This window comes from Mauremys mutica, chromosome 21 (genome assembly GCF_020497125.1).
Source record: "Mauremys mutica isolate MM-2020 ecotype Southern chromosome 21, ASM2049712v1, whole genome shotgun sequence".
Classification (NCBI taxonomy): Eukaryota; Metazoa; Chordata; order Testudines; family Geoemydidae; genus Mauremys; species Mauremys mutica.
The window spans coordinates 22,554,143-22,580,010 of record NC_059092.1 but is presented as its reverse complement, the minus strand read 5'-3'; the positions used below and the strand labels follow the sequence as shown (position 1 = coordinate 22,580,010).

At 57.9% G+C, this 25,868-nt stretch overlaps 2 protein-coding genes across 6 annotated transcripts in view; one reads left to right on the top strand and one right to left on the bottom strand.

The window, feature by feature from the left end:
* LDLRAD2 (low density lipoprotein receptor class A domain containing 2) overlaps window positions 1–21,597 on the top strand; it is a 48,270-nt gene extending 26,673 nt beyond the window's left edge. The window contains exons 2-5 of the mRNA XM_044996572.1: window positions 13,687–14,193; window positions 16,176–16,325; window positions 16,648–16,788; window positions 20,834–21,597. Coding sequence (XP_044852507.1) covers window positions 13,687–14,193; window positions 16,176–16,325; window positions 16,648–16,788; window positions 20,834–21,081 — 1,046 coding nt within the window. The 3' untranslated portion in view covers window positions 21,082–21,597. The remainder of the gene's footprint in view (window positions 1–13,686; window positions 14,194–16,175; window positions 16,326–16,647; window positions 16,789–20,833) is intronic.
* A 1,632-nt stretch (window positions 21,598–23,229) lies between these two features.
* HSPG2 (heparan sulfate proteoglycan 2) overlaps window positions 23,230–25,868 on the bottom strand; it is a 147,424-nt gene continuing 144,785 nt past the window's right edge. For all 5 annotated transcript variants that reach the window (XM_044996294.1, XM_044996296.1, XM_044996298.1 and 2 more), the window contains one exon: window positions 23,230–25,129. In XM_044996294.1, the coding sequence (XP_044852229.1) occupies window positions 24,960–25,129 (170 nt within the window). In that variant the 3' untranslated portion in view covers window positions 23,230–24,959. The remainder of the gene's footprint in view (window positions 25,130–25,868) is intronic.

Genomic DNA, 25,868 nt, shown 5'->3' with positions numbered 1-25,868 from the left:
GGGATTTGCAGTCAGCCCTGCCTTCCTCAAGGTGTCCAGGACTGCTTCCACCTTCCCCAAGTGCGTCTCCCAATCCGGACTATGTATAATGACGTCATCAAGATAGGCGGCCGCATACCTGCCATGTGGGCGCAACAGTTTGTCCATGAGCCGTTGGAAGGTGGCAGGAGCCCCATGTAAACCAAAAGGGAGGACAGTGTATTGATACAGTCCCTCTGGAGTTGAAAAGGCCGTCTTCTCTTTGTCGGCCCTAGCCAAGGGAATTTGCCAATAACCCTTAGTCAGGTCAAGGGTGGACAAAAATCGTGCTTTCCCCAGTCGGTCAATTAGCTCATCTATCCGGGGTATAGGGTACGCATCAAATTGGGACACCTCATTCAGTTTCCGGAAGTCATTGCAAAACCTCATACTGCCATCCGGCTTAGGTACTAGGACCACTGGGCTTGACCATTGGCTATGAGACTCTTCAATGACCCCTAACTTCAACATTTTCCTGACTTCTGACTTGATCTCTTCTCTTTTCGCCTCCGGGATCCGGTATGGCTTTACATTCACCTTCACTCCAGGCTCGGTGAGGATGTGATGGTGAACCTCAGTAGTCCTGCCTGGCTTTTCTGAGAACACGTCCTGGTTGCGTTCAATCATGTGGATCACCTCCGCTCGTTGGTCAGAGGTCAATTCTGGGGATATTCCCACTTGGCCAGGCAGGTTGCTCTCGGGAGGGGGTGACCCTATAGTGACCACATGCGCTTCTCTGTCTTGCCAAGGTTTCAACAGGTTCACATGATAGATTTGTTCCAGCTTCCGGCGTCCGGGCTGTCGGACTTTGTAATCGACCTCTCCAACGGCTTCTATTACCTCGTATGGCCCCTGCCATCTGGCCAGGAGCTTGCTCTCTGCTGTGGGTACGAGTACCATCACCCGATCTCCCACCTGGAATTTTCGGGTCGTCGCCTGGCGATTGTAATATGTTTGTTGGGCCCCTTGTGCTCTCTCCATGTGTTCCCGCACTATGGGAGTGACTTGGGCTATCCTGTCTTTCATCTGCAACACGTGCTCGATGACGTTTCTCCCTGGGTTCGGCTGTTCTTCCCAACTTTCTTTGGCAATGTCCAGTATGCCGCGGGGGTGGCGACCATATAACAGTTCGAACGGGGAAAACCCAGTCGAAGTCTGAGGCACCTCCCTGATCGCAAACATTAGGTACGGTAGCAGGGTGTCCCAGTTCCTCCCATCCCGGCTCACCACCTTTCGTATCATGTTCTTCAACGTCCTATTAAAACGCTCGACGAGGCCATCAGTCTGCGGATGATAGACTGATGTCCTTAGGGTCCGTATGTGGAGCATTGCACATAGATCCTTCATTAATTTAGACACAAAGGGAGTTCCTTGATCTGTCAGGATCTCTTTGGGTATTCCCACTCTAGCGAAAATTTGGATTAATTCTTTAGCTATGGTCTTGGACGTAGTGTTCCGTAGGGGAATGGCCTCGGGGTATCGGGTGGCGTAATCTAGCACCACCAGTATGTGCTGATGGCCCCGGGCTGATCTTTCTAACGGCCCTACTAGGTCCATAGCTATCCGCTCAAAGGGGACTTCAATAATCGGGAGAAGTACCAAAGGTGCCCTTAAGCGGGGTCGGGGCCCGTGTAACTGGCATTCTGGGCAGGAGGCACAATATCGTCGGACCGCTGCATATATTCCAGGCCAAAAAAACCTCTGTAGAATTCGGTCCAGGGTTTTATCTACCCCTAGATGTCCCCCGAACAAATGGCTGTGAGCTAGCTCCATCACGCCCCGCTGATGTTTCTGTGGTACTAGGAGCTGTTCCACGACTTGCTCTTGGATACGGACAACACGGTACAGCAGATCCTTCTTGATCATATAATACGGCCCTGGGCCCTTGGCTCTCCCTTCCACAGGGACCCCATTCACCTCCACTACTTCTTTGCGAATGTTCTGGTATACTGGATCATTGGCCTGATCCTGTCCAAAATTCTCTAGTGAAGTTCCAAGTTGCCCCAACTCAGAGGGTTCTATCTCCCCCTCCCCTTCAAGGGAGGTCCCTGGGGAACTGGGCCCGGCTACTGGCTCCCCAACCTCCTGCCTAGTCCCCTCGTCCGTTGGGCCAACTCTCTCCCCTACGAGTATAGGCTTCTGATTCTGGGCCAAGATGCTCGCTCCCCTCCTCTTATCTGCCCTCCTTTCTCGCCGAGTCTTCCTGGTTTTCCCAGGGGGCGAGAATAAGTCCTGGGCAAATTCTTGGAAGGCTGGGGGGTTGCTAACTACTGAGGCCACCCCATTGCTCTCTGGGGTGTTATCTTCTTCTGACTCCTCTCCAGGAAGTAGACTGCCAAACCCTGGGAAGTCTCGTCCTATGAGGACTGGGTAGGGGAGTTTCGGGACCACCCCCGCCATCACCTTAGTGGGGTTTCCTTGGACCTCTATCTTCACTCGGATGGTCGGATAGTAATTTACATCCCCGTGGACACAGGATATCCCTGTGCGCTTGGCCCGGGATAGTTGATCATACCCGACCAGCTTTCCTGAGACCAGCGTGACTGCACTTCTTGAGTCTACTAACGCGGTGGTCTTTATACCATTCATTTTAACTTGCCTAGTATATCTATGAGGGACCATCGCTACTCCCACTAGGCTTATCAGGTCACATGACTCTTCTAGATTTCCCAGGTCGCATTGCATGGGCTCCTCTAGGTTTGGGCATTGGGCAGCTATATGCCCTATCTCTCCACATGCATAGCATCGGTACCCTCCTCGGGGCAACCCCTTAATTTTTGGGCTGTGGGGCCTTACCCCCCGAGTCTCTCTCTCCCAGTCCCCAGGTCCCTCCGAGTACTTTGGCTGCTCTTCGTCCTCCTCTTCCCTGCCATAGTTCGGCCTGGAGCTATGGCAACTCGGGCCCTTGGTACGTAGCCTTGCCTCCTATCCTGGCGCCTCCCTTCCCCAGTGGTCCGAGAGAGTTCCTGTGCTGCTAGACGTCTCTCTACAAGGGCATCTATCTCATCATAGGAGGAGGGATCATTTTGACTGACCCATCCTCGTATGTCCGGCGGTAGCCCTCTCATGTACCTGTCCACAACTATGGTTTCCACGACTTCCTCCGGCCGGCGGGTCTCGGGGCACAGCCACTTCCGGGCCAGATGGATCAGGTCAAACAGCTGGGACCTCGGGGCTTTGTTGGCTCGGTATTTCCACTCATGGAACCTCTGCACCCTTATAGCTGTCGTCACGCCAGACCTTGCCAGGATCTCCGCCTTTAGCTGGGAGTAATCGGAAGCTGCTTCTGTTGCCATATCAAAATACGCTTTCTGTGCCTCCCCACACAGAAAAGGTGCCAGGATACTGGCCCACTGGTCTTGGGGCCAGGCCTCCCGCCAGGCCGTCCTCTCAAACGCAAGGAGATACGCCTCCACGTCATCATCCACTGTCATCTTCTGTAAGTAGCGGCTGGCGTGCAGGGGCCGAGTCCCATGGGGGCCGTGCGTGAGGATGGTCAGGGCCTTTAGCTGGTTCACAACCTCATGCAAGGTGGCTCGATCCTGAGCCGCCTGGCTCATCAGGAGTTGATTTGTCTCCTGCTGCATTCGTACCGCCTCCTGCTGGGCAGCCATCTGCACCCTGGTAGCTTCTTGCTGGGCCACAGTGGCCTGCACCAATGCCTTCACTACATCTTCCTTTTTTTTTTCTCTTTTTTTTTTTTTTGGGGTGCTTTTACCCTGCCCCGAGACGGTTTGCCGCAAAGTCTCACTCACATCCCACCCCTGACACCACGTGTGGCAAAGTCCCGTCTCAGTCTCCCCAGCCTCTGCTGTTTTTAGCTCTGGTGAGACCGGCTAGGGTAATGCAGTCCCCCTTAGGACTCAGGGGAAGTCTGTTCCCTGTCTTCTCACCAGTCTTAATTAAAGTATTTTTTACCCTGCCTTGTAGGAGAGCGTCCTGCCGCTCTGCCTGGGGAGGCTTGCTGCTTCAACAGTCCTGGTAGCCAGGCTCCTTCTCTCTCTCTGCTTTCCCCCGCCCCCTTCCTTCCTCCCAGGAAGGGGTTTAAAAAGGTCTCAGGCAGCTCCAAGTTGGAATCACCTGGTCCTAATTACCTTCAGGTAGCTCCCCCTCAGCTGATTCTAATTTGCTACCTTGGTAACCTTTTCTCAGCTGAACCTGATTGACCTGTAGTTGTCTCTCAGTTGATAAGGAGGAGGGCCTTTTAACCCTCTGGGACTGACTCCTCCCCCCCCCCCTCTGGCAACTGTCTGTCCTGAGTTTATCACAGGGGCCCTAGGCATTCCCCGGTCTCTTGGTTTGGGCAGTCTAACATCACAATCCTCTTCTCCCTCAGTGCTCCGACTCATTGTGGCTTCTGGTGGGCCTTCAGCCCCTCTCTTTTTCCACCTGGGACCTCCTGGTGGCCCAGTCACCCAAGCTTTAGGGCTTGGGGCTGCTAGTTTAACCCGGGGTGCCTCTTCCTTAACTGGTCAGGTAAGCCAATTGGCTACAGGTGTCCTAATTAGCCTGCCTGCCTTAATTAGTTCTAGAAGGTTCCTGAGTGTTCTGGAATAGTTCCTGTTATCTTACCCAGGGAAAAGGGACCTACTTAACCTGGAGCTAATGTATCTACCTTCGACCACTCTCTTGTAGCCATCTGGCCTGACCCTGTCACAGTATTTAGCAATTTGGGTTAAATCGCATTAACCTTAGCAATATAGGTTGACAGAGGTGCCAACTTTCTAATGTGCTGGGGCGTGCTTGACTCTCCTCCCCTGCCCCAGGTCATGCCCCCACTCCACCTCTTCCCCCAAGCACCAACCTGCCTCTTCCCACCCCATTCCACCCCCTCCCCCAAGTGCACCTAGCACTCGCTCCTCGCCCATCCCTCCCAGCACCTCCCGCATGCTACAGAACAACTATTCCATGGCAGGCAGGAGGGGCTGGGAGGGAGCGGAGTGGGCACCTATGCAGGTTGGCATCTCATTGGTGCTTGATCCACATCTCTTCCATTTATGAGGGTCACGGGTGGTTTATGTTATCAGTGTAAATGAATCCAGTCCACACAGCTATCTGTAAAAATTCTCACATGCCCATATGCTTGCCAGGCACTCCTTGGTCATACAGTTTTTCTGCTTCCGTAAGTGTGCGAGAGCAAAATGCACTAGTTTCCACTCAGAGCCTTGTTGTTAAAACAATCATAGAATCTCAGGGTTGGGAGGGACCTCAGGAGGTATCTAGTCCAACCCCCTGCTCAAAGCAGGACCAAACCCAACTAAATCATCCCAGCCAGGGCTTTGTCAAGCCTGACCTTAAAAACCTACACAACTAGGCCACAGGTGCTTGCATCAGGGCCACCCGGGGGGGACGGAGGGACAAGAGGGGCAATTTGCCCCAGGCCCGGGGTCCCGCAGGGGCCCCCACAAGAGTTTTTTGGGGCCCCTGGAGCGGAGTCCTTCACTCGCTCCGGGGGGCCCGGGAAACTCTTGCGGGGCCCGGGCCCCTGGAGCTTCTTCTGCTCCCAGTCTTCGGCGGTAATTTGGCGGCGGGGGGGCCCTTCCATTCTGGAACCCGCCGCCGAAGTGCCCCGAAGACCGGCGGGGGCCCCCCCCACCGAATTACCGCTGAAGACCCAGCTGCACTTTGGCGGTGAGTCTTGCTTCGGCAGCAATTCGGCAGTGGGGGGTCCCCGCCGCGGGTCTTCGGGGCACTTCGGCGGCGGGTCCCAGAACGGAAGGACCCCCCCCACCGAATTACCGCCAAAGCGGGAGCCCCCCGCCGCTGAACACCCCAGGCCCCCGGAATCCTCTGGGCGGCCCTGGCTTGCATCGGCACTGACCAGGGTGGGTTTGTTCACATTGTAGTTCTTGAGAACTAGAGCTGTTGAGATTATTTCTTTTCCCTTTTTGAAGGCAATTTCTTGGTTTGGCCCCATAGCCAAAATGTCTTGGACTTGAACAGTTCGTTCAGTGATTTTGTCTTATAGATATTTGGCCAAGATACTGTACCATCCCCAATATACATCTCAGTTTTGGTACATTCAATTCTAGAATTGCTTTTACTTTCTCAGGGCTAGGACTGATTCCATCTTTTATTGTTTATTCCTGTAACAGAGTTGGGACTCACCACCCGGTGCCTCCTGCTGGTTATCTCTGGGAATTAGCTCTGTCCAGTGGAGCGCCCCCTCTTGGCGGTGTCCCGTCCATCTTCCCCCCCTCGGTTGGCGTGTGGACCCACGTTCCTCCCAACTCGTGGCGTCCTTTTCAGGACCACTGCCTCCAGCAGTGCCCCTTAGTCCCTCCACACCCCCTTCCGGTGGTGGTGGGGAGTTTGATCAGCAGTCTCTCTGTGCCCCAGCCACCACGTACAACCACACACCCTCTGAGTCTAATCCCTCTTGTCAGGGATCTGGCATAGTCTATGATGGCCACTCCCTACGGCCGATGGCTGGGTGTACTGCAAGGGGGGAAGGAGGGGACCCAGGCCTGCCCTCTGCTCTGGGTCCCAGCCCAGGGACCCTCTGGCGGCAGCCCGGCTGTCCTCCTTCTCTCCCCTCATCTGTCTGCTTCCCTGGGCCGCTTCCCCTACGGCCCCTTGCGCCCGCTAGGCCCTTCCTTTCAGGGCCTGCAGGCTACAGGCTAGAGCTCCCTTTTGCTCCCCGAGCCTGGCCAGCGCTGCGCTGTCTGCGGTGCTAGTCTCCCACCTTTGGAGACAGACCTTCCCCTTTCAAAGGCCTGGGACAGACTGACTGCTCCCTTCCTGGGCAGCCTTCTTATAGGGCTGAGCCTGGCCCTGATTGGCTGTCTCCAAACTGGGCCCCAATTGGCTCCCAATAAGCCCTTCTTTAATTGGCTCCCTGTCCGCACAGGCGCCCTGGCCTGTGGCAGCCCACACTCTTAGGGAGTGAGGCAGTCCGCTCCAGTACAGTTCCAAAAACTCCTTTGGGTTAGGTGGAAGATGCATTTTTCCTTCTTAGCTTCAGTCCAGACTGCCTGATAAGGCGTCACTGAGGGTTTTGGTGTGTCTCCCATGGAAGTTCCACTTATCAGAGTCTTATGGATTCTCTCGTTGCTTCGCTAGGTGAGTGTTCAGTTAGTGGTGACCTAAGTTCTTGGTTTATTTGTTTTTATGACATCTCACATGAAAAGCGAGTCCAATCCTGGATTTGCAAATGCATTCTCATGTCTTGGAAGTGCAGTTGTTGTTGAGGGGAAGTTTTGAGGTGTTGGCTTTATGACGTGTTCTCTTCCCCTGCCAAGACCTCACACACCACTCCTCAAATGTGAACACAGCCTCATGGCACAGACCTCTCCCTCTGGGTCTGTCCAGTGCAACAAGTTTCCAGGTTTTAATGTCTATCTTGCATGCTTTGAGATTGGCCTGCTTTGTATTAGAGCAGGTTCCTGTCTCAGCTGGCTGGAGTGCACTGCTTTCGGTATATGGGAAACCTCCATGCACACCTCTTCTCCAACCCAGCAAAGCATTCTCTTGATGGCAGGGATTTGGCACCTCTCAGTGACCTCTCTGCTGAGATCCTGTCCTACCCCTTGATGTTGCAGATGGATCTTAGGCAGCGTAGTGGAAGCTCTTCAGCTGTTTGATGTGGTGGCGTGTGTTGTCCCCATGGAGGAGTGAGGTGAGTACAACAGAGTGGTAGGTTTTTTTATCTTGGTTCTGAGGCAGACTCCACACTTCCTTTGGAGTTCATGGGTGAGCCTGCCAAATGCCAAGCTGGCCTTTGCCAGGTGCTGAGTGTTCTCATCATCCAACATGGCGTTGCTGGAAAGCATGCTACCCAGGAAGCAGAATTGCCTGATTGAGTTGAGGGGTTTGTTGTCAGTTGTGATGATGGGATCGTGGTGTAGGTGGTCTGGTGCTGGCTGGTACATGACCTCTGTCTTTGTCAGGCTGATTGTGAAACCGAAGCATTTTGAGGCATAGGCAGAGTGGTTCACAATAAGCTGAATGTCCTTGAGTGTGTGTGCAGTGAGAGCACAGTTGTCAGCAAACAGGAGATCTCTTAGTAGCTGTTCAATTACCTTGGTGCAGGCCCTGAGTCGTTGTAGATTGACTATACCCCCATCCAATATAAACCAGATATCTAAGCCTCTGTCGAAGTCCTGGAATGTGATCAAGAGCATGGCTGAAAAGACAGCGGCAAAGAGGGCTGGAGCCATTACACATCCTTGTTTGGTGCCATTGGTCAGTGATTCTCAATCAGGGGTATGCAGAGGCCTTCTGTGGGTACATCAACTCATCTAGATATTTGCCTAGTTTTACAACAAGCTACATAAAAAGCACTAGTGAAGTCAGTACAAACTATAATTTCATACAGACAATGACTTGTTTATACTGCTCTATAGACTATACACTGAAATGTAAGTACAATATTTATATTCCAGTAGATGTATTTTATAATTACATGGTAGAAATGAGAAAGGAAGCCATTGTCAGTAACAGCGGCTGGGACACTTGTATTGTTATGTCTGGTTTTGTAAGCAAGTCATTTTTAAGTGAGGTGAAATGTGATGTAGGCAAGACAAATCAGACTCCTGAAGGGGTCCAGTTGTCTGGAAAGGTTGAGAGCCATTGCTGTGGGTGACAGGGAAGGCTTCTGATGAGTCTCCGTAACCCTGCCCATTATGCCATCATGAAGTGAGCGGATGACAGCAATCATCTTCTCTGGGCAGCCAAAATGATGAAGGCGTTTCCACAGGGCCTCGCAATTCGCTGTGCCAAAGGCCTTGGTCAGGCCAACAAACACCACGTACAGTTCCTTGTTCTGTTCACCAGCCTTCTCTGCAAAACTCATGTCCATGGTGCTATGGCCAGGACGAACGCCAGACTGTGACTCTGGATACACCGAGTCCACTAAGTGAGAGATGAGCCTGCTGAGGACTGCAAGGATCTTCCCTGCTATAGACAGTCATATGATTCCACGATGGTTCTCACAGCAAGGTATGCTTCCCTTCCTTTGTATAGCTGGACTATGAAGGCATCCGTGTACTCCTGAGGCACGGTGTCCTGTTCCCATATAGTCTTGAAAAAGCTGGTGAGTTTTCTGACCAGGTGAACACCTCCACACTTGTACACATTAAGTGGAATGCAACCGGGGCAGAGACTTGGCCCTGGACAGCTGCTTGATGGCTTTAGTAACCTTGTCTAAAGAAGGGTCCACGGACAGCCCCTCCAGGACAGGACACTGCAGGAGTGAGTCGATGGCTCCGTTGGACATAGTGGATTGACGGATCAGGAGACTAGTAGAGTGCTCTGCCCAGCTTTTGTCTGTGAGGAGACAGTTACCATCTGCTGTGAGGACAGGATATCAGAATATCGTCCATGGGAACTACAACTCCATTTGTGTTAGTTAGCAATTCTGCCATTGTTTTGGGGAAAATTTCAGGTGCACTGGCAATTTCAAAAGGTGATCTTTGAAAGCAAAATCTCCCAAAGGGTCTGATAAATGTAGTCAGTTGAGCACTTTCTTTGGCTAACGGAATTTGCCTGAATCCACTCGAGGCATCCAGCTTGGCGAATAGTGCAGCTCCTTTCGCTTTGGGGAGGAAGTCAGTGTCACGGAGTGTGGGGAAGTCAGGGCCCTGCACCCCTCTTCCTGACATTCACCGTGACTCTCAGCCAGCCAGTAAAACAGAAGGTTTATTAGACGACAGGAACACAGTCCCAAGCAGGGCTTGTAGGTACAACCAGGACCCCTCAGTCAAGTCCTTCTGGGGGTTCAGAGAGCTTAGACCCCAGCTTGGGGTTCCGTGCGTTGCACCCCCGAGCCCAAGACTGAAAACAAAAACTCCTCCAGCAGCTTTCTTCCCCCTCCCCCTGCTCCTCCTCTCCTCTGTTCAGTCTCCCAGGCAGAAGGTGTCACTTCTCCCCACCCCGCTCCTGGCTCAGGTTACAGCTCAGGGAGCGTCCTTCAAGGGAAGTCCCCCATCCCCAATGTAACTCCCCTGCAACACCTTCTGCACCCCACATGGGTGCTTGGCTGTTCCAAGCCTCGTGAGAAGTAGGGAGAACTGCCCTGGACTTGTTAGTGTGGTGCCTTTCCTGGGGTTTGTGTCCAGCATTCACGCTGGCTGCAGCAGCATTAGATCTGACTCACAACTGCCTATGCCCTGGCCTCCAATGTCAGTTTATTTCAATGGTAAATATATCTTCACCTCAAAAAAAAAACAAAAAAAAAACCATTCCCAGGTCAAATCCACCCTACTTCCTGCTCCGTCACAGCCAGTGTGGAAGGGTAGATTTTTGTCTCACAGCTGCTTCATTGAGTCTGTTAAGATCCATAGGGATTTGTATTTTTCCATTTTTCTTTATATTTGGTACCATTGGGGCACACCATGCAGTTGGCTTTAACTCAGTTTCCACTTTATCAAGTAATAGGCCAGGAATCCTGCCCAGGGTATGTGCCCTGTGTGCAGGGGTGAAAGTGAGCTGGTGCGGGCTAGTACGGCGTGTCGGGAAGAACCCGCACCGGCCCGTACGCACCCTGCCCTTCTTGCCTCCCCATCAGCAGCCCTGCTGGTAGGATCCGTACTGGCAGGGCCACCAACAGGGAGGAATTTGGGGAGCGCAGCAAGGTTAAAGCGCTGCCGCAGCAAAGGACCCTGCAGCGCTTTAATGTTCCTGCCCCCTTTGCCCCCCCTCGGCCACCGACGGGCATGGGGAGGCAACGGGAGCAGCTGCCCCAGGGCCGGCGATTTAAAAGGGCCTGGGCTGCGGACGCTGCTGCTGCTACTGCGGCAGCAGCGTCTGGAGCCCCGGGCCCTTTAAATCAGGGCTTTGGAGCTGTGCTCTGGCTCCGCTCTGGCTCTGCTCCAGCTCCAGGCAAAAACCTGCAGCTCCACTGCTCTGGAGCTGCTCCGGGCTCTACTCCAAAGCCCTGCTTTAAATCACCACTGGAGCCCCGGGCGGTGCGGGCCAGGCAGCCTGGAAGGGCTGACTAGGGGATGCTTCCCCTTCCACTGAGGCCCTGCCCCTTCTAGGGGCTGGAACTGGCCCCGCCCCGTACCGGTAAGTGTCCGAAGTTACTTTCACCCCTGACTGTATGGTTCAGCATTGGTTCTTAAGGTCATTTGCACTGGTTCTTCTTTCAGAAGTCCCATATCACCAAATATTCCATCGAGTTCGTCCACCTTTCTCACTAGGCCCATCATGGCTGCCCCGCTGCGGCTGGGGAGGCTGTTGGTCTGTGTCCTTGGATCACATGCACTCTGAACACAAAGCTCTTGTCTTTGTAAGTTGTTCTGTGGTGAGCTGGCCCATGCGGCTCAGAATCCCTCCAGGGCTAGTCAGAGCTGCCTCTTCTGAGATGAGATGATGTCAGCTCTGAGTCAGTTTTAAAGTCAATAGTCTCACCATGAATAGTCCGTTTCACTCTCCAGGCACGTTCTGAACAACGGCTTGTCTTGATGGTCTGTCATATGAGTCAACTCCCTGATTGCTTTGGTGCAGCAAACAGCCACAAAATGTCCATGTTTCATGCACATATTACACCATGCGCCTCTGGCTGGACATGAATCATCTCTTGGGACATGACTTTTTCCTCACCTTGGGCACTAGGCTGGAATTTGTCCCTCTTAGCCTGTGAGTTCTCTCTCCTGGCCTCAGGGGTTTATGATAACACCCAAGTGTCTGTTTGCAGCTTCTAAGCTAGTTTCAGGTTTGTCAAGTTGCTCCCACCATTTGGCCTGACTATTTCTGACAGCTTTGCTCTCTCTATAGCTGTGGCTGGGGTTAAATCTCTTCAGCTGTAGCAGCTGTGAAAGGTTTTTATCTGTTAACCCAGTAACCAGCCTGACTCTGATGTTTTCCTGTTTTGCATTCCCCAGATCTCAGGTTTCAGCCAGTGTATTCAGAGCTCTTATAACACAGTCAACGTTTCCCCTGGTTTGTGAATTCGCTGGTGAAAACATGCTCTTTCATAAACTACATGTCTCTGAGGTATAAAATATGCATCAAACATAGTCAAAACCTGTTCATAATCATCTTTTGTGACTTCTTCAGTAAAGTCAATAGATTTAAAGATATCCTTTGCCTGTTTCCCCATAGCATAAATTAGAGATGATACCTGAATATCTCCAGTTTCTTTGTGGAGTTTTTTTTGCAGTTCAAAATATTGCAAATTACTCTTGGGAAGGTTTGTCAAAGTTGTCGTTCTCTGGGGTCTCCTGCCTGCCACCCCTTCTCCCTGACTGGAGGTTTGGGCTGCAGCAGCCATGACTGATGCAGGTGGTTGTGGACAACAGCTTCCACAGCGCCCCAGCGCCTCAAGCCTGGTGCCCTCCGGACGGAGCATGGCCAGGGTCTCAGCTGGCAGTGAAATCACTGCCCGAGCCCCAGTGCCAAGAACACTGCCTGAGATTTACGGCCTGCCAGTCCCCTGTACTCAGCTGGCCCAGCCCCCCAGCAGCCCTGGGATTATCCCCCCCAGACAGACTTCATCCTGGGAGCCATGGTGACCTTGGGGGGCTGTTACCCCTCTGCAGGGGTCTGCCTTGCAAGCTGAAATGCTGCCATGTGGCTGGGGCGGTGTCGCAGGGTATTGCCTCTCGTAGCCCCTGTGACCAGCTGTCCCATCCCCCCATGGCCTCCAGCCAGGCTACGGTTATGCTCAGCCCTTTTGGATGAACCAGAGCTTACTCAGCAGCGCCATGACACTGCCCCAGGTCCAGCCCCTTAGTCCTTCTGGCTCCTGTGTCTGGGGCCTCCATGCAGCCGCCTTGGTGATCCTGTAGGGACCCAGTCCCTGCCCCACCCTGGATCCAGCCCAGGGACCCTGCAGCAAGTGGGTTTTCTGCCTCATCAACCCACTTTCTTCTTCCCTCAGCTACTGCCTGCACCAGCCCAGCTTGGGTGCAGGGGCTCACCCTGGGGCCGGGCTCATGGTCCCAGCCGCCGCCACAGCCAGGGGTGCTGGAAGTTTTTATATTGGGGGTGCTGAGAGACTTTGAACCAAACTGTAAATGATGGAAATCACTTAGAATCTCAGGGTTGGAAGGGACCTCAGGAGGTATCTAGTCCAACCCCCTGCTCAAAGCAGGACCAATCCCCAAACTTCCTCCCCCCCACTTCAAGCCAGGGGGTAGGGCAGCCTCACCAGTGCGCCCCACCGCCCAGTTCCAGCACCTATGGCCACAGCAAAGCATGAAAAGCAAACAAACAGCAATAGAGCCCAGCACCACCAGGGACCCGGCCATCATACTGCACCCACTGTGTGCAGGAGCCTGACAGCACCTAGGCTCCCAGCTGGGAGCTGAGGGGTAGAGGCCTGATGCTCTCCCAGAGCTGGGGGGCCTCTGAACTGGGCTTCTCCCTGGTAAAGCACCTCCTCCAAACCTGGCATCAGTCATAGGTGCATGGGGCAGGGCTGCCTGAGTCCACGGCTGCTCTTTAACCCCTTCCTGCCTGCTGTGGGGTTTGTGGATCCTGGCCCTTGGGGTCAGAGGCACAACCCTGGAAGGCGGCATCTGTGTGTCCCCAGAGCAGGCTGCAGCTGTGCGAGCTGGTGCGCGTTGTTAGAGCAGCTGGGCGCTAGGCGGGATGAGCCTGTGGCCGTTTGCGTTCTTAGCCGTCTCCCAGGGCAGGGGCAGGGGCAGTGGCAGTGGGATTCAGGGGCTGCACGTCCTGCCGGGGCTCGGATGGCGACTCTCTTTCTCTCTCCCCCCACCCCAGTTAACCTGGTGGATTTTTGTGGGCAGACCATCAGAGACGACGGGCTGATTATCAATTCGCACAGGGACTCCCGGCGCTACTACTTCGTGGCCACGGGGACGGACTGCTCCCTCACCATGCAGGCCGCGGCGCCCCGAGACAAAGTCCAGTTCCAGTTCCGCTTCTTCTTGGTGTACAGCCTGCTGCGCCTGGCCCCCAGCGGCGGGCCCCCGCCCAACGCCACCCGAGCGCCTCTGCCTCCAGAGCCGGCCCGGCCCAGCCAGCGGGGGCCTGGGCAGCCCTCAGCCGGCGGAGACGGGGCGCGTCAGGACCCCTGCAATGCTGGATCGTATGTGCAGTTCTACGATGGCCGAGATCGCGCCGCCGAGCCCCTGGGGTTCCCGCTGTGTGGGAAGAGCATCCCCAGGCCCATCCTGTCCACCGGGAACTACCTGACCCTGCGCTTGGTGACACGGGGGCAGCAGCCGCGGGTGGATTTCGTGGGCGATTTTACATCCTTCCGGCTGGGTGAGGGGCAACGCGTGCAGGGGGCACAAGCCAAAGGACCTTGCCAGACTGCCCAGCTCCAACCAGTGTTCAGCCCAAAGATCAGCTGCCCAGCCCCCCCCACCTGCACAGGGGCCCTCGCCAGCTGGGGCCTGGGGCCTGGTCACTGGCCAGCACAGGGACAGGGCACGTGTGGCAAAAGGCTTCAGTGGCGGAAATAAACTGAGTATTTGTGCCACCTGCTGAATCTCCGCCAGGCTCCACAGGAGCCTTGTCCTTGGGTGACTGGATCAGGGCAGGCGGGGGGCAGAGGCAGGGCTGGCACGTGAATGCCCAGGGGTGCAGATTCAAAAGGCCACATGACAGGCGGTGGGGGTGGATCAGGCATGACATGGACTTGGCCGCAAGCGCGTGTGATAGCGCATCACCCCGAACACTTATCAGAGCCCGGGGACAATGCACCTATTTGCCAGGGACTCCACAGTCACCTGGAACACACACCGACATGTGCCTATGTCCCACGCGCACAGCTGCACATGTATTCCTGGACATACACCGGCTCACACAGGCTGTACACATACCTATATACACACACACAAGGCTGCACACACGCATACCACATCTCACAGATGGCTGCACACATGCTTACACACACAGTCTCACACAAGGCTGCACATGAACAGCTGCATACACACACTCCTGTACACACACACACGTGCACACACACAATCTCACACAAGGTTGCACATCCTCGCACATGAACCCTCACGCGCTCTCTTTTTCTCTCAGCTGCGCACCCGCCCCACCTCGCGCAGAGCCGAGCCCACTGTGGCCAGCGTAGTTCAGGGCGTGCCGGCTGTCTGGGGCTCTGAGACACAGGGTTCCTGGCCCTGCAAAGAGCCCTTTAGCCAGGGTGCCCTCGTGGCCCTGCTGAGATCAGTGGCGACCTGTCCCTGACACCAGTGAGCTGGGTGTGGGTGGTGTGATTGCCTGGCTCCACTCTCAGTGGTCACCGCCAGGCCCCAGAGCCAGTGGGTCCCAAGAGAAACCAAAGGCCGTTCTTCCTGGTCAGACCCCCGCACTGCTCTGGTGCCTCCCGCCACGACTGGAGAGGCCATCTCCTCCCCAGAGCAGTGGGTGCTGCCATATCCTTTCGCCTCTTGCAGGCCTGGCCCTGCTGGCTCACCTGTGGCTAGTGGGGTGTTAATTCCTGCTTGCAGTGCCCCAGGCAGGGCCCCAGCTTGCAGAGATCCTGGGTCTGAAACGCTGCGGCGTGGCTAAGGTTGCCAGGCTTTCGACCGGAACGCCCTGTTGGAAAGGGACCCTGGCGGCTCCGGTCAGCACCACTGACCAGGCCGCTAAAAGGCCAGTCGGTGGTGCAGCGGGGCTAAGGCCGGCGCCAGGCCTGACCTGGCTCCGCGCGGCTCTCGGAAGCTGCTGGCATATCCGGCTCCTAGGCACTGGGGCGGCCAGCGGGCTCCGTGTGCTGCCCCTGCCCCGAGTGCTGGCTCTGCAGCTCCCATTGGCCAGTGGGAGCTGCAGGGGAGGTGCCTGCAGGCGCAGGCAGTACACAGAGCCCCCTGGCCCCTCTGCCTAGGAGCCGGACAGGCTGACTTCTTCTGAGAGCCGCCTGAGGTACGTGCCGTCCAGCCACCCGACCCCCAAACCTCCCTCCGTGCCTCCCCCCCGCCCCAGCTCAGAACCCGCCTCCTGCACCCAAACTCCCTCCCAGAGCCCACAGCCCCTCCTGCACCCCAACCCCCTGCCCCAGCTCAGAACCCCCCCTCCTGCACCCAAACTCCCTCCCAGAGCCCACAGCCCAATCTCTTGCCCCAGCCCTGAGCCATCTCCTGTACCCTAAACTCCTCATCCCCGGGAGCCTGGACGCTTGATCTCTGCTACTGAGTCACGTACCCACGCCAGTGCGTGCTAGTAGCTGCCCCCAGGGGTGTGTGACGCACCAGGAGCTGCCAGGCTGTCAGCGCTGGCCATGTCCATTTCAGGCTTCAGCATGTCCGAGTGCAGCGAGGAGCCGTACTTCCAGTGCCGGAACAGCAAGTGCATCCCCATGAGCCTGGTGTGTGACCGGACGGGAATCGATAACTGCGGGGATGGCTCGGACCAGGCAGCCCACCCCCCTGCCAAGTGCAGAGGTCAGTGTGGGTGGGGAGAACCCAGGGGAGGGCAGGCAGGGGCGGGGTAGCGGGAGCGCCCCAGAGAGCAGATAATGGATAGGGCCTGATCCTGCCTGGTGCACTCGGGAGTGCAGGGGAGGACGGGGGAGCAAGCAGATCGGGGCTGGGGGGGGCGGGGCGCTATGGGGCCTTAGGTGAGGCAGTAGCCAGGAGTGGGAGGGGGCAGCAGGAGCTCAGGGCTGCTCCACTCCAAGAGTTTTCCTGGCCTGGGGGCTCTTTGCTGGGCTGACGCCTGCACCGGCAGCTGGTGCAATTACACCCCTTCCCCTCCCCCATGCAGGCCGCCCTCTCACATCAGCATTTCTCCAGCCTGCGAGCAGCCCTGCAGCCCACATCACCCCCTGCCTGGCGGCCTGCGGGGGGGCAGAGAAGAGCCAGCCCTTGGCCCCAGACACCGCGCCCCAGGACGAGCCTGCAGCAGGTACCTAAGGCCACGTGCAACGTCCTGGGCCTGGCCTAGAAATGTGCTCAGCACCTGGCCTTGTTCTCAGCATGCCCTGGGGACAGGGCTGGGCTGTTCCCCATGGTACAGACGGGGACTGGGGCACGGCCAGGGGCTGGGACCCACCCCCACACAGGCACTGACATCTTTTTGCCAGTGGGTGCTCCGCTCTGCCCCTCCCCCCCCACGAGCGGGGGGCAGGACCTCGGGGGGGGGGAGGCCAAGCGGGGGCAGGAGCACGGTTCAAGCACCGTAGCCCACAAAAGGTCCTGTGGGTGCTGAGCACCCCCTATTTATTTTCGGTGGGTGCTTGAGCCCCAGAGCACCCACGGAGTTGGCACCTATGCACCCAAGGTCACATGGGGCTAGGGTGACCAGATGTCCTGATTTTATTGGGGCTTTTTCTTATATAGGCACCTATTACCCCCCACCCCCGTCCCGACTATTTACACTTGCTCTCTGGTCACCTATACAGGAAGGCTGTGGTAGAGCAGGGACTTGAACCAGGTCCCAGCTCAGTACCCGAACCACTGGACCAGCCTTCCCTGCGACATGCCCTGGGGGGAGCCCAACCCTGTGGGCATCCCGGGCCCCTTCTGATCGCGTTCCTGGGAGGCCAAAGCCCAGGATTCCCTCAGCACTTTGCAAAAGGATTGACAGATGTGTGGGTACGTGCGTGTGTGCAATGAGAGCTATGTGTGTGTCATGACAGACATGGGTGTAATGGCAGGTGGCTGTGCATGTGTGCAATGAGAGACGTGTGAGCGTCTTATGACACATGCACATGTGTAATGATGGATGTGTGCATCCATGTGCAATGACAGATGTGTGTGCAGGTGCGATGACATGTGTGCAATGACAAATGTGTGCATGTGCAATGAGACTGTCATGACACGTGTGTGTGCAATGAGGTGTCTGTAATGACAGATGTGTGTGCTCGTGTGTGACGTGCATGTGTACAATGACAGGCAGGTGGGTGTATATGTGTGCAATGATGCATGTGTGTGCATCTATAATGACAGGTGTGACGAACAGGGAATGTGCTTAATGTTTTCTCTGAATACTGTGTTGGTGCCTCAGTGTCCCCTAGGCAGTTCTTAAGTATCTAGGTGGTGGGATAAGGGGGTGTGATTGCTGCAAGGGGCCAGTGCACATAAATGCCTGACACCCTGTCTCCTAGCAACTGATGGCCTGGGCCCCTCCTCTGCAAAGGTGCCAACTGAAGGTGTTGGAGACAAAAACGTCAGGAGATCTCCTGGCCCGGGAAAGGGGCTGAGCAGAGGAGGAGGGGCTGGAGGGGGTGTCAGTCTGGAGCTGGCTGGGGACGAGGAGTGAGGGCAGACGTGGGGGTCTGGCTCACTGCCCCCCAGAATGGACCCGGCCGAGGGGTCCGGTTCGCTGTACCTACAAGCTCTGTTTTAGACCCTGTTCCTGTCATCGAATAAACCTCTGTGTTACTGGCTGGCTGAGAGTCACGTCTGACTGCGCAGTGGGGCTGCAGGACCCTGTGGCTTCCCCAGGACCCGCCTGGGTGGACTTGCTGTGGGAAGCGCACGGAGGGGCAGAGGATGCTGAATGCTCCAAGAAGAGATCCAGGAGGTGAAGCCGTGTGAGCTTCTTGCCCTGAACAAGTCTCCTCCAAGGGAGAGGAGGCTCCCCAAAGGCCTGACTGGCTTGGTGGGGAGCAGTTCCAGAGCATCGCCCGGTGACTCCGTGACAACTGGTGGCAGCGGTGGGATGTACTGCACCCTGTGAATGGCGCTTCTTGCAGTAAGTGACTGGGGAGCAGTAAAACAAAGGAGGGATAATGAGGACCAGGCGTGCTGAAGGCTCAGAGAGGGACGGTTTCAGGGGGCGGTTAACCTCTGGGAGTGTGTGACCAGTGAAAAGGACTGTTGGAGTAACGGGGTCCCCCTGAGGGCTGCAGCGAGCAGTCTCAGGGGCGGAGGCGCTGGCCGCTCGACCCTGGGGGAGAGAAGGACTTTTGTAGTAGCAGGGTTCCCCTGGGGATTGCAGGAGCAGTCCCAGGGGCGGGGGAGTCTGCAGCTCGACCCTGGCAAAGAGATGGTGCCCACGAGAGGGGCTGGCACACCAGGGGTTCTTCCTGGAGCCACGGGGGAGCCAAGAGCACACAGGCCTGTGAGTCCAGAGCCGCTTGGGAGCGGTGCAGTGATGGCCTGTCACCATCTCCTTAAGAAGGACATTGTGATCCTGTGCACACAGAGAGGGTGACGCATGGGGAAGTTCACCAAGGCCCAGTTAATCGTGCAGCTGGAGGAGGAGGATCACTGTGAGGAGCAGATTCCTGACCCAGATGGGGCTACAAGAGGATCTGGGAGCAGCTGGAGCAGCAGCCAGGCATCCCCGAGAGTCTGGTCCCCAACCAGATGAGGGTCTTCACAATCGGGTTCCCCATCAGGGGATCGGAGACGGATGGGATGGGAGCAGAGCCCGAGAAAGCGAGAGGACCGTGAGAGAGAGCAAGAGCCCGAGGAAAAGCTGCAGGAGAAGCAACAGCAGCCTGGACTGGCGATGGTGGAGCGGAGAGACATAGGGGACACTGAGGCACCAACACAGTATTCAGAGAAAACATTAAGAACCTTCCTAGTTCGTCACAACAGGTGTGTGTGTGTGTGTGTGTGTGTGTGTGTGGATGTGTGCGAGTGTAATGACAGGTGTTTGTGTGTGCGTGTGTGAAGGTGGTTGTGTGTAATGACAAGTGGGTGCACGTGTGTGGTGACATGTGCGTGCACTTGTGCAATGACAGGTGTGTACATGTACGATGTGTATGTGCAATAACAGGCGTGTATGTACATGTGCAATAACAATGTGAGTGCATGTGCAATGACATCAGTATGTGTTTGTGATGACACGTGTGCTTATAGGTAATGACAGATGGGTGCATGTCCAATGATAGTTGGATGTGTGTGTGATGACACATGCGTGGGTGCATGCACAGACAGGTGGGTGCATGTGCATATGTGTATAATGACAGGTGTATGCACATGTATAATGACAGATGTGTGTCCATATGCAATGATGTGTATGTAATGACAGATATGTGCACATGTGCAATGACATGCATGTGTGTGCAATGACAGATGTGTGTACTTGTGTAATGACAAACGTATGATGACGTGTAATGACAGCCACGTGTATGTGCATGTGTGCAATGACACGTGTATGGGTGTCTAATGGCACGTAGTTGCATGTTTACCTGTGTGCATATGCAATAACAGCTGTGTGTGTACATGTGCAATGATACCTGTGCAATGACACGTGTGTGTGCAATGACAGCTGTGTGTGTAATGACAGGTGGGTGTATGATTTGTGTGCATGCATTGACACATATGCAGGAATGTGCAATGACAGGTAGGTGCAGGTGTATGCAATAGGGGAGGTGCATGTGTACTTGTGCCATGAGACATGCAATGAGAGGTGGCTGCATTTGTAACAACAGGTTGGTGCATGTGGGTGCAATGACACATGTACATGTGCTATGACAGCTGGTGTGTGTGTGATGACACGTGTGTGATGACAGGCATGTGTACGTGTGCGTTCCTCCTCCCCCTGCTCTGAGCTCAGGCTCGAGGAGCAGCCCCTCGGCAGCAGAGTGGGAGCTCAGTTGCTGTCTCACACTGACCCCGCCGAGGCTCTGGGCCCTGCAAGGGGCACCTGCGCCATTCCGCTCCCTACAGCGACCCTGCCTGGGCCAGCGCCTGGGAGCCTGCTGCAGCATTGCCGCCTCTGTCCACCCTGTCCCTGGGGTCGCGCGCCCCGTGCACCCTGCAGCTGGCTTAGCAGCACATTGCAGGAGCAGGGTGGCAGCAGCTCAGGCCCTGTGGCCCCATGGCCGTGGCCCTGAGGGCACGGCAGCCCCTGGGGCTCTGCCCACCCGGTGGCAGGGCAGGCTTGCCAGAGTGGGCTGCTTTTGGCTCCAGCACGTCGAGGGCAGAGCGGTGCTGGGGAGCTGAAGGGAGGCACCCGGCACTCGCTGTCCCCAGCCCTTTTCCTTCCTCTCCAGGTGAGAGGAGCTTGTGCTCCCTGCTGGCCCTCTACATCCTCCTGGGGCTGGGCGTGGGCTCAGCCCTCCTGCTCTGGTGCTGCTGGTCCCCTGGCTGGTTTGTCTGGAGACTCGGGGCCTGCCGGTTCCTGCCCGGCTGCAACTCCATGTGGGCCTCGTGCCAACTCTGCCCCCGCAGCTGTGCCCACAGGAACCACAGCTGTTCCAGCAAAGTCACGCCGCAGCACAGCGCCGACCGGCCCAGCTGATGTCAGCCCTGCCGTCCCGCCCTGGCCGGAGGAGCAGCGATCCGACCTTTCCTGTCTGGGCTGCAGGGATTCTCTCCGCTGGCTTGGCTCATAGCAGGACGGGCTGTGATACCAGCTGGGTGCAGGGTGGGGAGAGATGCGAGAGGACAGGGCAGCTCCCAGTACCTCCTCTGCTCACTCCCATAGACACAGGCCAGGCTCCATGTGCCTCCTCCCATGGACAGGCTCAGCTGCTTGCCTCCCCCCCCCCCACCCCCAGAAACACAAGGGCCCAGAGGGCTGCTAGGGAGCCCTGGAGTTGCCCCAGTGAGCAATGCAGGTGGCGGAAGGAGCGACTGATTCACCGGCGGCTTGTGTGGGGATTTGCCCCCCGCCGCCGAGCACGTGCTGCTGGGGGCAGGCCGGGCCCCCGTCAGGCTCTGCCCGGGACTGTTGTTGTGACGCCTGCCGCCCCGAACGCATTGTCCCACCCTGTGATGTGAGCCCAGCAGGTTCTCCGCAGCTAATAAAACAAGCAGGCCCTTTGCTTTGGAGCGTGTGCCCAGCCCTGAGCTGGCCCTGCAAGCGGGCAGGCTGGGTGGGCATCGCTAGTGCTGCCCGCGCTGCCAGGGGCATGCTACTGCAAGAGCTTTGGGGGTGACCAGGCCTGGCCCCTTCCTGGGGCGCTGCACCTGCCTGCCTGTCTGTGCCGAGGCCCGAATTTGGCAGCAGCTCCAAGCCCCCAAACTCCTCTGCAACCCCATGAGCTGCCAGCATTCAGCCCCTCTGGAAACCAAGCCCAGGCGGCTCCCAACCTCAGGACAGCCGACCCCAATGGCCACTACTGCCCTCTGCGGCCTGCGGGACCCGGCTGAGGCTGGGAAGCCAGGCACGGCGGGGGCACTCCCCCAGCCCCATCCCTGAGATGGTTCAGGCTGAGCGGAGCAGGCTCGGGGCCTTTTCAGGGAGAATCCACCGCCAGCTTTGGGCTGGTTAGAGCCTGGCCTGCAATGCCTGGGCCCCTCAGCCTGCCCAGGGGCAGTTCTGCCCCCGGCGGGGCGAGGCAGAGCAATGGGCCCCAGACAAACGGGGCTCTGGCGCTTCCCCCAGCTCCTGGACAACCACCGCCAGCTCTGTCTCTGGGACAGGGGCAAGCAGGGCTGGCAGGGCCAGCATCCCATCCCCCAGGCCAGGCAGGTGCAGCCCCAGGAGGGGTTGGCTGCTTGTGGGCCCTGCCTGGGCCTGGCTCACAGACAGGTCCCCCTGCTAGGGGCCTTCGCTGGCCAGGAGAGCAGAGCGCAGTGCGGCAGCAGCCAGGCCCTCCAGGCTGGGGAAACACCCCCACAGGTCAGGCCCAGACTCCTGCCGGGGGGCCTGGGAGCTGGGCAGGGGCTGCAGGTGCCTGGGGGCTGCCAGGAGGGCAGGCCAGATCCTCCTGATCCCAAGGGCTGGGAGCCCCCCCAGTGAGATAGTAGCTGCTCCCCCCCCTTCCCCAGAGCACCCTGGGGTGCCAGAGCCACTGACCTGCCCTCTGCTCCGGGCACTATAGGGCTACGCCTGCCCTTACAGGGGCATGAGGGGTCTGACCCCACCAGGCCCACAGCGCCAGTGCTGGGCAGTACTTCGCCATAGGGGGCAGCTGGGTTGATCCCTGCAGGCTTGCGCCCTTTGAGCAGGGTCTGACCCTCCCAGGGGGGCTGCAGAGGCCATGGAACAGGTCAGTGGGGCCAGATCTGCAGCAGGTCGCAATCAGCTAGGCTCCTCGTTAGCGTCATGGGGCCCGATGCTGGTGTCACCTGGCCCCAGCTCCACTAGAGCCAATGGGCAGAGCCCCACCTGGTGTAAACGGGCTGCAGCTCCTCTCCTCTAGAGCTGAGCTGCTTTTCAGCACTCGTGGCCCTAGCGCAAACGCTGCTCCCCAGCCAGAGGAAGAGGAGTGTGGGCTTCGCCCTGGCTCCCATCCCACCATGGGCCCATAGGACTGGTGGGGCCCTGCCAGACCCTGCATCCAGCCCCCGGCTAGTGCAGGCACCTGCAGCTGTTTGGATTCATTAACAAAGAGGACCCATGGGAGAACTGCTAACACCCCCGCGCTGTGACTCCCAGCCCGGCTGGCAGGCGCCTGAGACAGACACGGGCCGAGGCGCAGCTCACCCTCCGACAGACAGCTCAGGCGTTATTTGTCGTTTAATAGGAATCCAGTGAAACAGCACAAGTCGGACGTGGTCTGGGGTCGGGTGCGTTAACAGGGCGCCATCTGAACGGCAGGAACACAAGCAGCCTGGCTCCCTGCTGTTCTCTGGGGTGGCAGCCGCCCTGGGCAGACGGGCAATGCAAGGCAGCGGGAGCCGTGCCCTGTGCTGGCGCCTCGCCCTGGGTGGGACGTCACCCCAGGCAGAGAGGTGACATTTGCTGGGCTCTGTTCGAACAGGTGCCCTTGGAGCTCTCGGTTCTGCTCAGGGAGCCGGGGTGGGCTGGGGCGAAGGGCTCTTTGCAGTGGGCTGTTCTGCCCGGCCTGCCACTGCCTAGGCCGAGTCATCTCTGTCCCACCAAGTGACGCTGGGGGTGAAAAAGGAGCCGTGATGCTGGGCAGGCTCCAGCCAGTGCAGTTGGTGGTGCGATTCGAAGGGCCTGGCGCTGGGTAAGTGCTTAGATCTGGACCTGGCAGAGCAGTGAGCGAAGATTGTCCTGCGAGCAGATGGCTCCAGAGCAGGAAACGCCCCCCGCCAGGCAGGGCAGGGCAGGGCAGGGAATGGGTGGGCAGCTTTTAAGGGTCTGCCCAATGGTTGTTGGGTGAATAGGGGCAGCCCGGCCCCCAGAGGGTCCTGCTGCTAGTAAGGCACTTGCATCTGTCCGCCCGTCTGACTGGGGAGGAATGATCTTTTTTGGGGGGGGGGGTGTCTGCTGGCTGCCCACAGGAACACGTAACAGCCTCTGGCCATGGGATGCCCCTGCCACCAGCACCTGGAGCAAGCCGTGGGGCTGTCCTTATGCCTGGGCCCCCAGCCGTGCATGCAGGATGCCGGCCAGGGTACCCTGCAGCATGAGCTGTGGTCGCTCCCGGGGCCTGCCCCTGCCCTCCTGCTCTGCATCACGACCCTCCCGGTGAGGCTCTAGGGAGACAGCCCCAGCTAGGGGCTTGGGGCAGCCATGGTGCGGGGGCTGGAGTGTGGCTGAGGCAACGGGGATGGCCACAGTGTAAACAGACAGATCCTGGTGGGAACCCCTGCCCCAGCCTGCTGGCCCCTGTAGTGCTGCCCAGGGCATGGAGCGGGAGGGGTGACCAGGCTGGGAGCCCCTCACTGCTCCTGGAGAGAGGGGGCAGGCTCTCACCGAGCGGGGTGAGGCGTGCCACCTGCAAGGCAGGCGGTGACTTTGAGCTCACTCTCCTAGCTTTGGAGGATGAATGTGGATCCTGTCCCTCCCCAGAGAAAAGATGCCCCATCTGCCCCTCTCCCCAGCCCAGCCCCCCGTCCTGTAGCGGGCATGGGGCGCAGCAGAGCCAGCTGGCACCCTCCTTCCCGCCCAGCTCGGGGGCACATGATCTGAGCACTGAAGCCGGAAGGCAGAGGGGGGAGCTCCCCATCTTGTGGGGCAGGACGTGGCGAGGGCCGGCACTGGGTTGGGCTCCCGGCTCTCTATGGCCCTGGGCCCAGTGCGCTTGGGTCGAATCCACCGTCTCAGTTCCGAAGGGTCTGCGTTCCCATGGGGCTGGCAGGAGGCGTGGCTGCCCCCCTGCTGCCACGCACCAATCACAAACAAACCCATCCCCCACTGGTCTGGGGTAGCAGCGAAGCACCATTTTCCTCTGGGTTTCTTTAAAAAAGTGAATCATGGTAATAATAAAACAGCCAACGTCCCACGATTGGCCTGCGGACGCGGGGCCGGCGGCAGCCGGCCTATGAGGGGCACTCCTGCATGTTAACTCCCGCCTCCGAGTGATGCTGCAAGTCAATGGGCTGCCGGGGCGGCTGGCCTGGCTCGCTGCTCAGCACCAGGTTTTTAATGCACCCTGTGATTCCTGAGCGGAACTTGCCGGCAGTCAGGGCTTGGATGGCAGGAGCGCCTCCTGGGGGCAAGAGGAGAAACAGTCAGCTCCCAAAGACACCGCGGGGGCAGCCCCATGCTCCGGTGGCCCTCGCGCTCCAGCAGCCACAGCCGGGGCTGGATCACTCCCCAGGCCCATTGCCCCGGGGCACCGGGCACTGCCAGAGAGCGGGCTGGGCAGCTCCTACGGCCCCTTCACATGGAGACGTAGGGAAACCGAGCCATGGAGCGAGCTAAGGTCACACGCAGGGCGTGATGGGCACAGCTGGGGACGGACCCCCCTCCCCTCCCAGCTCTAATCACTAGAACCTTCCCTCCCTTCTTGGGTGGGGGGTTTATGGGAATTCCCCAAGTGACCATGAGCCTCTCAGCTCATCCCCAAACCGGGAATGTTGCTTCCTTTGCTCCCCAGTGCAGAATCGCACCAGGGTCCCATCCCGTGCAATGCAGCTGGGCCCCGCAGAGCCTGGGAGCCGGCCCCACCCGCCACGGGTAGTGCCCGGCCCTGGGCCCCGCAGAGCCTGGGAGCCGGCCCCACCCGCCACGGGTAGTGCCCGGCCCTGGGCCCCGCAGAGCCTGGGAGCCGGCCCCACCCGCCATGGTTAGTGCCCGGCCCTGGGCCCCGCAGAGCCTGGGAGCCGGCCCCACCCGCCACGGGTAGTGCCCGGCCCTGGGCCCCGCAGAGCCTGGGAGCCGGCCCCACCCGCCACGGGTAGTGCCCGGCCCTGGGCCCCGCAGAGCCTGGGAGCCGGCCCCACCCG